The following is a 12,497-nucleotide window of genomic DNA, read 5'->3' as shown; positions in this document are numbered from 1 at the left end:
ATGATCGCCATTTTGATTATTTTACTGCTTTGATGAAAAAGCCTGAATCACCTGATGTAATCTGATCGCTGTCAATTACAGCACACACTCCGCTGAGTGGAAGTTCACTCCCCCCCACAGTATTCTGAAACATGTCACAGATCCCAGAAGACCATTCACAATGCACAGCACTGCTCACGCATGCGCAGTGGGCACCCGGCTTTGACAGCTTGTGGCTTCACAGCCAGGTGCTCAGTTAAGATGACTGATCCAGGGACCAAGACAGCTAAAGAAAAGGGCTTGGGTGAGCACAGCGCTGGATACTGGACAGGCGAGTGTCTGTTTATTAAAAGTCAGCAGCTACAATTTTTGTAGCTGCTGACTTTTAATTTTTACAAAAAAAAAAAAAAATGACTAAACCATTAAAATTTGCTTTTAAAAAGTCACTCTTATAATTACATTATGCATTTGTAACTGAAACCCCAAAGCGTAGCTGAAAAGTGAAAGAAGTGAAAAAAGGAAGGGCCGCACACCAACCCAGTGTAATAAAATGTTCTGATTATGAAGATCACAAACTCACACATTTGGATGATAGCAGATCTTGCATATGGCCTGTATCTCAGTGAGATGAGCCCACTTCACTATGGCCAGACATAGAAAGTGGCTCCCTGCATTAGGGTCCAAGGATGTTAGAAGGGAGAGATCAACTACCGTTTCTCACAATAGCATAGAGTTGCATCCTTGTTGGTCTGGAGAGATTATAGCAAAAGTGACACTTTCTAGAGTCTATAGCTAAACAAATCACATTGTTGGGTGCTGCTTAATTGAGGCTCCAGAGTAATGTTGATGCAACCGTATACTATACTAAGAAACAAGCCATGCCCTGCCCCCCAACCCTAAACACTTGTGGACGATCACGCAGGAAACCCAATAGCTGGCCACAGTGAGTAGGCTCATCTCACTTAACCACTTCAGCCCTGGAAGAATTGACCCCCTTCCTGACCAGAGCACTTTTTGCGATACGGCACTGTGTCTCTTTAACTGACAATTTTGCGGTCGTGCGACGTTGCACACAAACAAAATTTACATCCTTTTTTCCCCCCACAAATAGAGCTTTTCTTTGGTGGTATTTTATCACCTCTGCGGTTTTAATTTTTTTCAGTATAAACAAAAAAAGAGTGACAATTTTGAAAAAAAAAAAAGCAATATTTTTTACCTTTTGCTATAATAAATAGCGGCTAGCCCCCAAAAAAATAATAAAAAAAACGTTTTTTTTCCTCAGTTTAAGCCGATATGTATTCTACTACATATTTTTGGTAAATATATATATTTAAGTGTATATTGATTGGTTTGTGCAAAAGTTATAGCGTCTACAAAATAGGAGATAGATTTATGGCTTTTTTTTTTTTTTACTAGTAATGGTGGCGATCTGCGACATTATGGCGAACATATTGGACACTATTTTGGGACCACTGTCATTTTATACAGTGATCAGTGCTATAAAAATGCACGGATTACTGTGTAAATGAGACTGGCAGGGAAGGGGTTAAGTGTGTCCTAGGGAGTGATTCTAACGGTGGGGGGGATGGGCTACACTGACATGACAGCGATCACTGCTCCCAATGACAGGGAGCAGTAGATCCCTGTCATGTCACTAGGCAGAACAGAGAAATGCCTTGTTTACATGTTCTGCCTCTCCGTGTCACGATAGTGGGCAGCCAGCAAACATCAAGTTTGCGGGGCACGCTCACGGAGGACGCGGCAGACGCCCGTTACATGCCAAATTATAGGGGCCATACTTGTACGCCCATTTGCCCACCGCTGCCATTGTGCCCACGTTAATTGGGGTGCAGCGGTCGGCAAGTGGTTAAAGTGGTTGCAAACTTCAGAAATTATATATGAATAAAGCAAGTCCCTCTATAGTGTGTACTTGTCTCAATTAAGAGAAATAAGTGTAATTTTTTCTGCTGCTTTGGTTCCTCTGCTATCAGCATGAATCGCTTCTGACAGATTTTCCTCAGCTCTGTTTCAGTGTGCTGTGTGAAGGGGGTGTGTCTCTTCCCTCCAATCAGTTCTCAGAGCTTTTTCCTCACTGAGCTCTGCAGAGTGTAATTTCAGCTCTCCGCCCCTTTTATCGGAAACTTCAGACAAGCTTAATAATTCAGCACTTTGAACAGATGTAGAGAATACTGTAAATAAACAGGTACAAATTATGTAGAAGGATTTGTTTAATCTATGTGTATCCCCAATCAATTCACTGGGTATATGTAAGGGTTTACAACCACTTTAAGGAGTATTACAATGCTGTTCTGTATGTATCTAAAAAAAAAGAAAAATTATACATCTGGAGCTTTTATTGCAGCTGGTTGGTGCACTATTCCTCCTTTCTCCTCTTTTAGTAGGACCTTCCCTGTCTGTTAAAGTGAAGCTGCAAAACTAGCACATTTCCTTCCTGTCGCTGCCTTTTCTTTACATGACCAAAACTTACCTTTAGGTTTATTCATATTTCAAACTTCAGTGTGCTTTTCAGACGAAAAGTAAAAGGAGAACTTTCCTTGAAGAAATTTTAAAAATCTATTGGTTGCCAATACACAGTTCTTATAGACACATTTACACACGGCTCAGGTACACCATCATCAATATACAATATAATCTATGAATCACCTTGACTTGAAGAACCCAGTAAGTCTCAGGTTTGAACGACTGAATTTTGTCATGTCTCTCCACACAAAATCCCAATGTGGGGGTCTGGCAGGGACCAAATGATATTAAAGAGCTATCCAGGTTACCATATTTCCCTTGAAAATACTTTGTCTGGAACCTATTTGGCAAACAAAAAAAATGTGAGACATCTTAAGCTTTTCTAGTATTTTTGCTGACATCAAATTAGCTATAAATGGGCAAAATTACCCCAAGAGTAACCATTGTTTCTCATAACCAGTTGGCCTGATAGGCAGAATTAGTAAATTCATTGATAACACCCTTTCCTCTTCTTATGGAGAACGGGTAAAGCTTGGCTCTGTCATTATCTGTGGAAAAATCTGTGCTATAAGCACTTTCAGCACTACAAGCCAACTATGGATCCTTAAAGGGGTAGTAAACCCTTGTGATTTTTTCACCTTAATGCATCGTATGCATCAAGGTGAAAAAACTGTCAGTGACCCCCCCGTTTTACTTACCCGAGTCCCTTCATTCCCCAGTGGAGATGCGATCTCCCTCTCTGCACGGGGTCCCGGATCTTGATTGGATAGATAGTGGCTCCCGCTGCTCTCAATCAAATCCAATGATGTGGGTGTCGGGGGGAGGGGTCGAGTCCGGCATTCGTGTCTCTAGATGCAAATGCTGGACTCGGAAGTGCGCCCGCAGAATAACCCCCTGGGAGAGCGCTTCTCCTAGGGGGCTATCTGATGAGAGGAGGAGCCGCAAGCGCCGCCGAGGGACCCCAAAAGAGGACGATCGGGACCACTTTGTGCAAAACGAGATGCACAGTGGAGGTAAGTATGACATGTTTGTTATTTAAAAAGAAAAGAAAAAAAACATGAAAGTTTACAATCACTTTAAGGTTGCCCTTAAAGTGGATATAAACCCAATTCATGAAATTTGACCTAGGCACACATATCTGTAGTGTTTTCTTATCTCTCTCCAAAGCACCAAGTGAAAATGTGTGTTGTAGGAGGTTGCTATAAATAGATTAGCAGAGAGCTTGTCTTGTCAGTACAGCTCTGAAAGTATCTTTGTTGTTCTGCCTATGTGGAGTCCGGGGGTGTGTGCCTTTACTCCAATCAGCTGTCTCCCAGTGTAAGCCAAGACTACACTCCCGCTCAGGCCCGGACTGGCCATAGGGCATACCGGCGGTTGCGGCTCACGAACGGGGGTTAGACAGAGGCAGGTGTGCTAGGGGGGTTAGACAGAGGCAGGTGTGCTAGGGGGGTTAGACAGAGGCAGGTGTGCTAGGGGGGTTAGACAGAGGCAGGTGTGCTAGGGGGGTTAGACAGAGGCAGGGGTGCTAGGGGGGTTAGACAGAGGCAGGGGTGCTAGGGGGGTTAGACAGAGGCAGGTGTGCTAGGGGGGTTAGACAGAGGCAGGTGTGCTAGGGGGGTTAGACAGAGGCAGGTGTGCTAGGGGGGTTAGACAGAGGCAGGGGTGCTAGGGGGGTTAGACAGAGGCAGGGGTGCTAGGGGGGTTAGACAGAGGCAGGGGTGCTAGGGGGGTTAGACAGAGGCAGGGGTGCTAGGGGGGTTAGACAGAGGCAGGGGTGCTAGGGGGGTTAGACAGAGGCAGGTGTGCTAGGGGGGTTAGACAGAGGCAGGTGTGCTAGGGGGGTTAGACAGAGGCAGGTGTGCTAGGGGGGTTAGACAGAGGCAGGTGTGCTAGGGGTGTTAGGCAGAGGCAGGTGTGCTAGGGGGGTTAGACAGAGGCAGGTGTGCTAGGGGGGTTAGACAGAGGCAGGGGTGCTAGGGGGGTTAGACAGAGGCAGGTGTGCTAGGGGGGTTAGACAGAGGCAGGGGTGCTAGGGGGGTTAGACAGAGGCAGGGGTGCTAGGGGGGTTAGACAGAGGCAGGTGTGCTAGGGGGGTTAGACAGAGGCAGGTGTGCTAGGGGGGTTAGGCAGGGGTGCTAGGGGGGTTAGACAGAGGCAGGGGTGCTAGGGGGGTTAGACAGAGGCAGGTGTGCTAGGGGGGTTAGACAGAGGCAGGTGTGCTAGGGGGGTTAGACAGAGGCAGGTGTGCTAGGGGGGTTAGACAGAGGCAGGTGTGCTAGGGGGGTTAGACAGAGGCAGGTGTGCTAGGGGGGTTAGACAGAGGCAGGTGTGCTAGGGGGGTTAGACAGAGGCAGGTGTGCTAGGGGGGTTAGACAGAGGCAGGGGTGCTAGGGGGGTTAGACAGAGGCAGGTGTGCTAGGGGGGTTAGACAGAGGCAGGTGTGCTAGGGGGGTTAGACAGAGGCAGGTGTGCTAGGGGGGTTAGACAGAGGCAGGTGTGCTAGGGGGGTTAGACAGAGGCAGGTGGGCTAGGGGGGTTAGACAGAGGCAGGTGTGCTAGGGGGGTTAGACAGAGGCAGGTGTGCTAGGGGGGTTAGACAGAGGCAGGTGTGCTAGGGGGGTTAGACAGAGGCAGGTGTGCTAGGGGGGTTAGACAGAGGCAGGTGTGCTAGGGGGGTTAGACAGAGGCAGGTGTGCTAGGGGGGTTTGACAGAGGCAGGGGTGCTAGGGGGGTTAGACAGAGGCAGGTGTGCTAGGGGGGTTAGACAGAGGCAGGTGTGCTAGGGGGGTTAGACAGAGGCAGGTGTGCTAGGGGGGTTAGACAGAGGCAGGTGTGCTAGGGGGGTTAGACAGAGGCAGGTATGCTAGGGGAGTTAGACAGAGGCAGGTGTGCTAGGGGGGTTAGACAGAGGCAGGTGTGCTAGGGGGGTTAGACAGAGGCAGGTGTGCTAGGGGGGTTAGACAGAGGCAGGTGTGCTAGGGGGGTTAGACAGAGGCAGGGGTGCTAGGGGGGTTAGACAGAGGCAGGTGTGCTAGGGGGGTTAGACAGAGGCAGGTGTGCTAGGGTGGTTAGACAGAGGCAGGTGTGCTAGGGGGGTTAGACAGAGGCAGGTGTGCTAGGGGGGTTAGACAGAGGCAGGTGTGCTAGGGGGGTTAGACAGAGGCAGGTGTGCTAGGGGGGTTGGACAGAGGCAGGTGTGCTAGGGGGGTTAGACAGAGGCAGGGGTGCTAGGGGGGTTAGACAGAGGCAGGGGTGCTAGGGGAGTTAGACAGAGGCAGGTGTGCTAGGGGGGTTAGACAGAGGCAGGTGTGCTAGGGGAGTTAGACAGAGGCAGGTGTGCTAGGGGGGTTAGACAGAGGCAGGTGTGCTAGGGGGGTTAGACAGAGGCAGGTGTGCTAGGGGGGTTAGACAGAGGCAGGTGTGCTAGAGGAGTTAGACAGAGGCAGGGGTGGTAGGAAGGGGGTATGGGAGTTAAGACACAGGCAGGTGGAGATGGGATTAGTGGCGCTGGCACTTACTTTCTCTCAGTGTCAGCAGCCAGTGCCTATAGTGATCCATCTTTCATCATGGGATCTCCACTGATCAGAAAGCTCCTCCCCCTTCTCGCTGTTGGCAGTCAGCCTGAAAACTGACTTTCTCTTGTCAGCAGTAAAGGGGGGAGCCGCGGAGAGGATGTGAGGAGGCGGCCAGCTGTGATCTGCTATTACATTTAATAGCAGCGGCGCCACGGCATCCACAGTGAAATGAGGGGAGGTGAGGAGAGGGGGGCGGGGCGGACGTGCGGAGCGACCAATGGTATCGCCGGCCCTGCATGTCCTACATACCTGGATGATGCCGCGCGTGCGGGGAACATTACAGCTTTCGTTTGAATAGCTGTATCCCCGCCACGTATAGACACTCCCCCATGCGCGGGATTGGACAGATCGTCCGCAAGGGGGAGTGTCTATACGAGGCGGGGATACAGCTATTCAAACGAAAGCTGTAATGTTCCCTGCATGCTGATTAACGGCGGCGGCTTTGCGGTTTGCGGCAACAGGTTTTTACGGCGGCGGCGGGGGGGGGAAGTATTCTATTTCAGTATCGGGGGTATTTGGGGGAGTACGAGTACTCCCGCAAATACTCGGTATCGGTCCCGATACCGATACTGGTATCGGTATCGGGACAACCCTATTGTCCATAATAAACTATACAATTCCTGAGTAGAAAATATAATTTCTAATGGCTTGCTTGATTTAGGACAACTGTACAAAATGGGATTTTGTAATCATTTTTACTGCATGCACAAGGGAACCATAAATATTTTTTTGTGGTGTAACTAGCTGTAATTAACATTTTCATTTGATATACCACTGTAGGTACTATTTTACAGTAAAAGCATATACTGTACAATATATAGCTTTTAAGTTTATGTCAGATTTGTAATAAATTTCATGGTTCTTTTGGAAGACCAAATAATTTGTTATATATGGATAGCTGTGCTCCACAAGTCCTTTTTGTCTTCCATTTTCACTTCACATCTATCCTGGCACATTTCCCAATCCCCTTTAGGCAGGTAAGTGAACATAATAAAAATATATGTAAAATTAGATTTAAAATAAAGTGATTGTTAACTTATATAAGAAGTAAATACAGAAGAGCACATCTGTACAACAGGAATAGAACGAGTCATGAGGTTTACCTGGTAAATGCACAGCCGATTCGTAGGTCAAGCTCCTGTCTGGCATCTACAGAAAGAGCTTCATTCTTATTGGGCTCCCCCAGTTTGTTCATGGCATTCATGATATCCGTATCTGTGATGGAGCTAAACTTGGCACGGTAAACTGTTTGTTCCCCACCATGTGCTCTATTCATCACTGGCAGCACAGCATCTAAGACCTGAGAGAAAGGCCAACATAAATATTGGATTCTATAGGATTTATCAAAACAAAAAAACTTAGAAAAGCTCACTAGCACTTCTCAGAAAATTTAAAGCAGAACTGGGCAATTAAGAATAAATAAAACATTTTGTTTTTGATTCCTCCTTAAAGTTTTATCACCTTTTGATCATGCCAGTAGATCCTTTATTTTCCATCACCTATAACAGGTAAAGCTGTCTAACAAAAGTGGCAGATACAGGGGAAGGGACACATTATTTAACACCGACAGAGGTGCTTACAACACTCACCTTTTCTTCCTATTTTTTTTTTAAACCTTTTTAAAAAAAAAGAAAAAAAAATAGTATTTTTGTACTCACCGTAAAATCCTTTTCTCTTTCGTCCATGGACGGACACAGCTTCCTTATACTCTTGACTGTAGGGTTATGTTGCGTCTATTAGGAGAGGACTAGGCAGACACGTTAATGGTTAAAACATGTAAACTTTAATAAAGCTGAAACAGCCTAGGGGGTGGTACCTCTGGTCATAACCCCTCACACTGCCCTGAGCAGCTCAGTTTTTTTCTGCCTAGTAGAGGAGAAGGACCTGGCTCCCTTATGGGCCCATGGTCCTGAGGAACTTTTTTTTTTAAAGATTTCTACTCAAACCTGTTTGTGGTCCTGAAGGAGGACGGGGTCCGTCCAATCCTGGACCTTAAGGCTCTCAATGCCTTTGTAAAGGTTCGGAAGTTCAGGATGGAATCAGTTTGCTCTGTGGTCACTGCACTCCATCCGGGGGATTTTCTGGTGTCTTTCGACATCAAGGACGCATACTTGCATGTCCCCATATATGTCAGGCTTCAGAGGTTCCTGCGCTTTGTGGTCGGGGAAGACCACTATCAATTCGTGGCTCTTCCTTTTGGCCTGGCATCAGCTCCAAGGGTTTTTACCAAGGTTCTTGCCCCAATTTTGGCCTTGCTGAGACAGCAAGGTATCGCTATCGTGGGCTACTTGGACGATCTGCTTCTGAGAGCTGCTTCAAGCTCAGAATTAGAGGAGGATGTGGCAATTGCCAGTCAGTCCCTCTAAGAGTTTGGCTGGGTGCTGAACTTCCAGAAGTCGTTGTTGGTACCGACTCAGCGCTTGGAGTATCTGGGTCTGATTCTAGACTCCTCAGAGGCAAGAGTTTTTCTACCTTTAGAAAAATTGCATACTCTTCAGACGGCGGTGAAGCTGTTGGCATCCCGCAGGTGGTCATCGCTGCGCTTTTGCATGCGAGTCCTGGGTCTCATGGTAGCCTCCTTTGAGGCAGTACCATTTGCTCAATTCCACACTCGAGTCTTGCAGAAGGAGATTCTGTCCAAATAGGACAAGTCTCCGTTGTCCCTGGATTGTCAAATCCGGGTGAGCCCACTAGTCAGGACTTCCCTGGTCTGGTGGCTGAGATCTCAGGCTCTTCATGCCGGGAAGTCGTTCCTTCCCTTTCACTGGACGGTGATCACGACGGACGCCAGCCTGACCGGTTGGGGGGGGGGGGGGGTTCCAGTCGACACAGGGTCCAGAAAATAAAAAACAAACGGATTCCAATACCCTTGATGTCCAAGGACACCAGAAAATCCTCCGGATGGAGTGCAGCGACCACAGAGCAAACTGATTCCATTCTGAACTTCTAAACCCTTACAAAGGCATTGAGAGCCTTGAGGTTCAGGATTGGACGGACTTCGTCGTTCTTCGGGACCACAAACAGATTTGACTAGAAATCTTTAAAAATAAAAAGTTCCTCAGGACCATGGGCCCATAAAGGGAGCCAGGTCCTTCTCTACTAGGCAGACAAAAACTGGGCAGTGTGAGGGGTTATGACCAGAGGGACCACCCCCTGGTCTGGGCTGCTTCAGCTTTACTAAAGTTTACATGTTATAATCATTACCATGTCTGCCTAGTCCTCTCCGGATAGACAGAACATAACCCTACAGTCAAGAGTATAAGGAAGCTGTGTCCGTCCATGGACGAAAGAGAAAAATGTTTTTGTTGCTGCAGCTGCTTAAAGAGTGTTACCTGGAGTTAGTCCATTCAAAGTTATCCTGACAATGCCGCTGCACAATTTCATTGTAGAATGAACACCCACACTACTACCAAAATGCCTCAGTTTTGTAGCAAGCAGTAGTAAAGGCATTATCATAAACACAGAGTGTGGGACCCATGTTCCTCAATGGACACCAAGAAAGGGATTTTACCATGAGTACAAAAACCCTATTTTCTTTCAGATGTACACAGGACGTTACAAATTGTCAAAAAGCAGTCAAACTGAGGGCTGTGCAACAGCAAACAAAATGCTAGGAGATCTACTAAAAAAACAATATAAATGTGGATTGCCTGCAGCCCAAAGAACTGCCTCAAGGACCTTGAGCCCAAAGCTGACATCAGATAAGGGCATAAACATCCACTTGGTAGAACTTGAAAAACGTGAACTGAAGACCTAGTGGTTGCCTTGCAAATCAGGGAAACAAAAACCTGATGCCAAAGAGCCTTAAAGGGGTTTTAAAGGCTTGTGTTTTTTCACCTTAATGCATCCTATGCATTAAGGTGAAAAAACACCTGGCAGTCACCGGTACAATGTATGGGCAGGCTCAATGTGTAGTTGATCAATCAACTTGGATACAACCAGCCTTTCAGAATTACATGCGATTATATTACTATAGGCTGTTATAGCCGCTAGTTATAATCACTGTGTTCTCCCGGTGGGAGGGATTCCTCCATCAACACTGACTGACTGACTGACTCAAGTGATTTTCGTTCCTGTAACCTGTGGTTTCAGGAAAGAAAATTGCTCCATCTTTGGCTGGCAATAGACTCTCATAGTCTGAACCAAATCAAGACAATGGAGAAAAATACCATAGGTAGGAAGAAGTTTTACACCTCACCAATACCTTGTCAGACCAAAAAGGGTTCTTTACAGGATAAAGCTGCCAGCTCAGACACGTGTTTCATAGAGGTGATGGCCATATAAAAATTATCGGATTATTTCATTAACAAAATTGAAAAAATACGTGAAATTATTCAGCAAAATAGAACCTCCACCGACTCCCCTTTAAATCAAAAAGCTAATATCCACACAAATATGCCGCAATCAACCAAATTCACACTAAAGCCTATCTCTGTCGACACCACCAAAAATATCATCAGTACTCTGCGAGACAGCACAGCGCCTAATGATATCATCCCCACCAAACTGTTGAAAGAATGTGCCGATATTGTGGCACCAGCTATCACGCATCTCATAAACCAATCATTCAAGGAAGGCATGGTGCCAACCTTGCTGAAACAAGGCATAATCAAACCAATTCTAAAAAAAAACACCATTGACCCCAAAGACCAAAACCATCGTCGACCCATAACAGGCCTAAAATCTTCTCCAAGGTAATTGAGAAAGCAGTTGTACAACAGCTACAACATTATTTAGACATCCACAAATTACTCGATCCGTTTCAAATCGGGTTTCTGCGATGGTCACGGAAGAGAAACAGCACTTCTCAAAATATGGGACGACGTTCTCGAAGCAGCAGACGAAGGAGAATCTTGTCTTCTGGTACTGTTGGACCCAAACGCAGCATTTAATACTGTAGACCACATTGCTAACTCGCCTAGCTGAAGTAGCTAGAGTAGCAGACTCGGATTTAACCTGGTTCTCCTCCTTCTTGGAAAACCGATCTCAAATAGTGAAACTAGGTCCTTTCACTTCTGAAAAACGCACAGTGTAATGTGGAGTCCCTCAGGGATCCCCCTTGTCGCCCGTACTATTCAATATCTATCTCCGCCCTCTTTTTGAAATCATCAGTAACCAGAAGTTACTCTACGGCCCCGTACACACGACCGAACATGTCTGCTGAAACTGGTCCGCGGACCAGTTTCAGCAGACATGTTCGGTCGTGTGTACGGTCGACCGGACAGGTTTCCAGCGGACATTTGTCCAGCTGACCGTTTTCCAGCGGACAAATGTTTCTTAGCATGCTAAGAAACATGTCCGCTGGAAGCCTGTCCGTCGGACATGTTCGGTCGTCTGTACAGACTCACCGTACATGTCGGATCGGCCGCCATCCCTCGCATGCGTCAAAGTGATTAGACGCATGCGTGGAAGCATTGAACTTCCAGGGCCGCGCACGTCGCCGCGACGGCGCGGCCACGTCACCGCGTATCGTGTACGCGCAGATTTCTGTCTGATGGTGTGTACAACCATCAGACAGAAATCTCCGGGCGGACATGTCCGCTGAAAACGGTCCGGCAGACCGTTTTCAGCGGACAGTCCGTCCGTGTGTACGAGGCCTAACACTCATACGCGGATGACATCCAACTCTATTTTTGCATCAGCAACAAAAAGGATCATTATCTCGGACTAGAGAAATGCCTTACTTTGATAGAAAATTGGATGACGAAGAGTTACCTTAAACTCAATGGCTCAAAAACAGAACTTCTTCTGCTCCACGCTAACCGAAAGAGACTTCCCGCAACAACATGGACACCCCCGCCCATTCTGGGACAAACCATTACCCCTAGCACCAAAGTCAAAAGTCTCGGAGTCACTTTTGACACCCACATGACAATGGATGCACAAATAAGTTCAGTAGTCAGCGGATCCCACCATCTGCTGCGCATGCTACGTAGACTCATTCCCTTTATCTCGAAAGAAGACACTGCAGTCGTGGTGGGAACGATAATCAACTCCAGACTCGACAATGCAAACTCCCAAAGTACCAAATCGCTCGTCTACAAGTCGTTCAAAATACGGCGGCACGACTTGTGACTGGGAAAAAACCCTGGGAATCAATCTAGCCCTCCCTGAGATCCCTTCACTAGTTGCCAGTAAAAGACAGAATTACATTTAAGGCACTTTGCCTGACGCATAAGTGTGTTCACGGAAGTGCCCCCCAATATCTATGCTAAAAATTTAAATGCCACAACCCCCATCGCGTTCTCCGATCCACCAACCAAAAACTACTCCAGATACAAGTTCAAAGGAGAATGAAGATTTGCAGTCCAAGGACTTAGACTGTGGAACACACTACCAACCAGCATCCGAATGGAGGTGAATCACCAGGCCTTCAGGAATAAACTCAAAACCGATCTATTCTGTAGGCAAAAATACAGTAGGGAATGGATACTAAGTGCCCTGAGGCAATTCAGTTCGCAT

General features: G+C 47.1%; 1 protein-coding gene across 1 annotated transcript in view; it reads right to left on the bottom strand.

Moving 5' to 3' along the window:
* Positions 1 to 12,497, bottom strand: part of TOP3B (DNA topoisomerase III beta) — a 99,731-nt gene that overhangs the window by 40,305 nt on the left and 46,929 nt on the right. The window contains exons 6-7 of the mRNA XM_040348402.1: positions 7,139 to 7,335; positions 2,644 to 2,800 (exon numbers count right to left, since the gene is read on the bottom strand). Of these exons, the coding sequence (XP_040204336.1) occupies positions 2,644 to 2,800; positions 7,139 to 7,335 (354 nt within the window). The remainder of the gene's footprint in view (positions 1 to 2,643; positions 2,801 to 7,138; positions 7,336 to 12,497) is intronic.

This window comes from Rana temporaria, chromosome 1 (assembly GCF_905171775.1).
Source record: "Rana temporaria chromosome 1, aRanTem1.1, whole genome shotgun sequence".
Taxonomy (NCBI): domain Eukaryota; kingdom Metazoa; phylum Chordata; class Amphibia; order Anura; family Ranidae; genus Rana; species Rana temporaria.
Note: the sequence above shows the minus strand (reverse complement) of the source record. Positions and strands in the feature narration are given on the sequence as shown.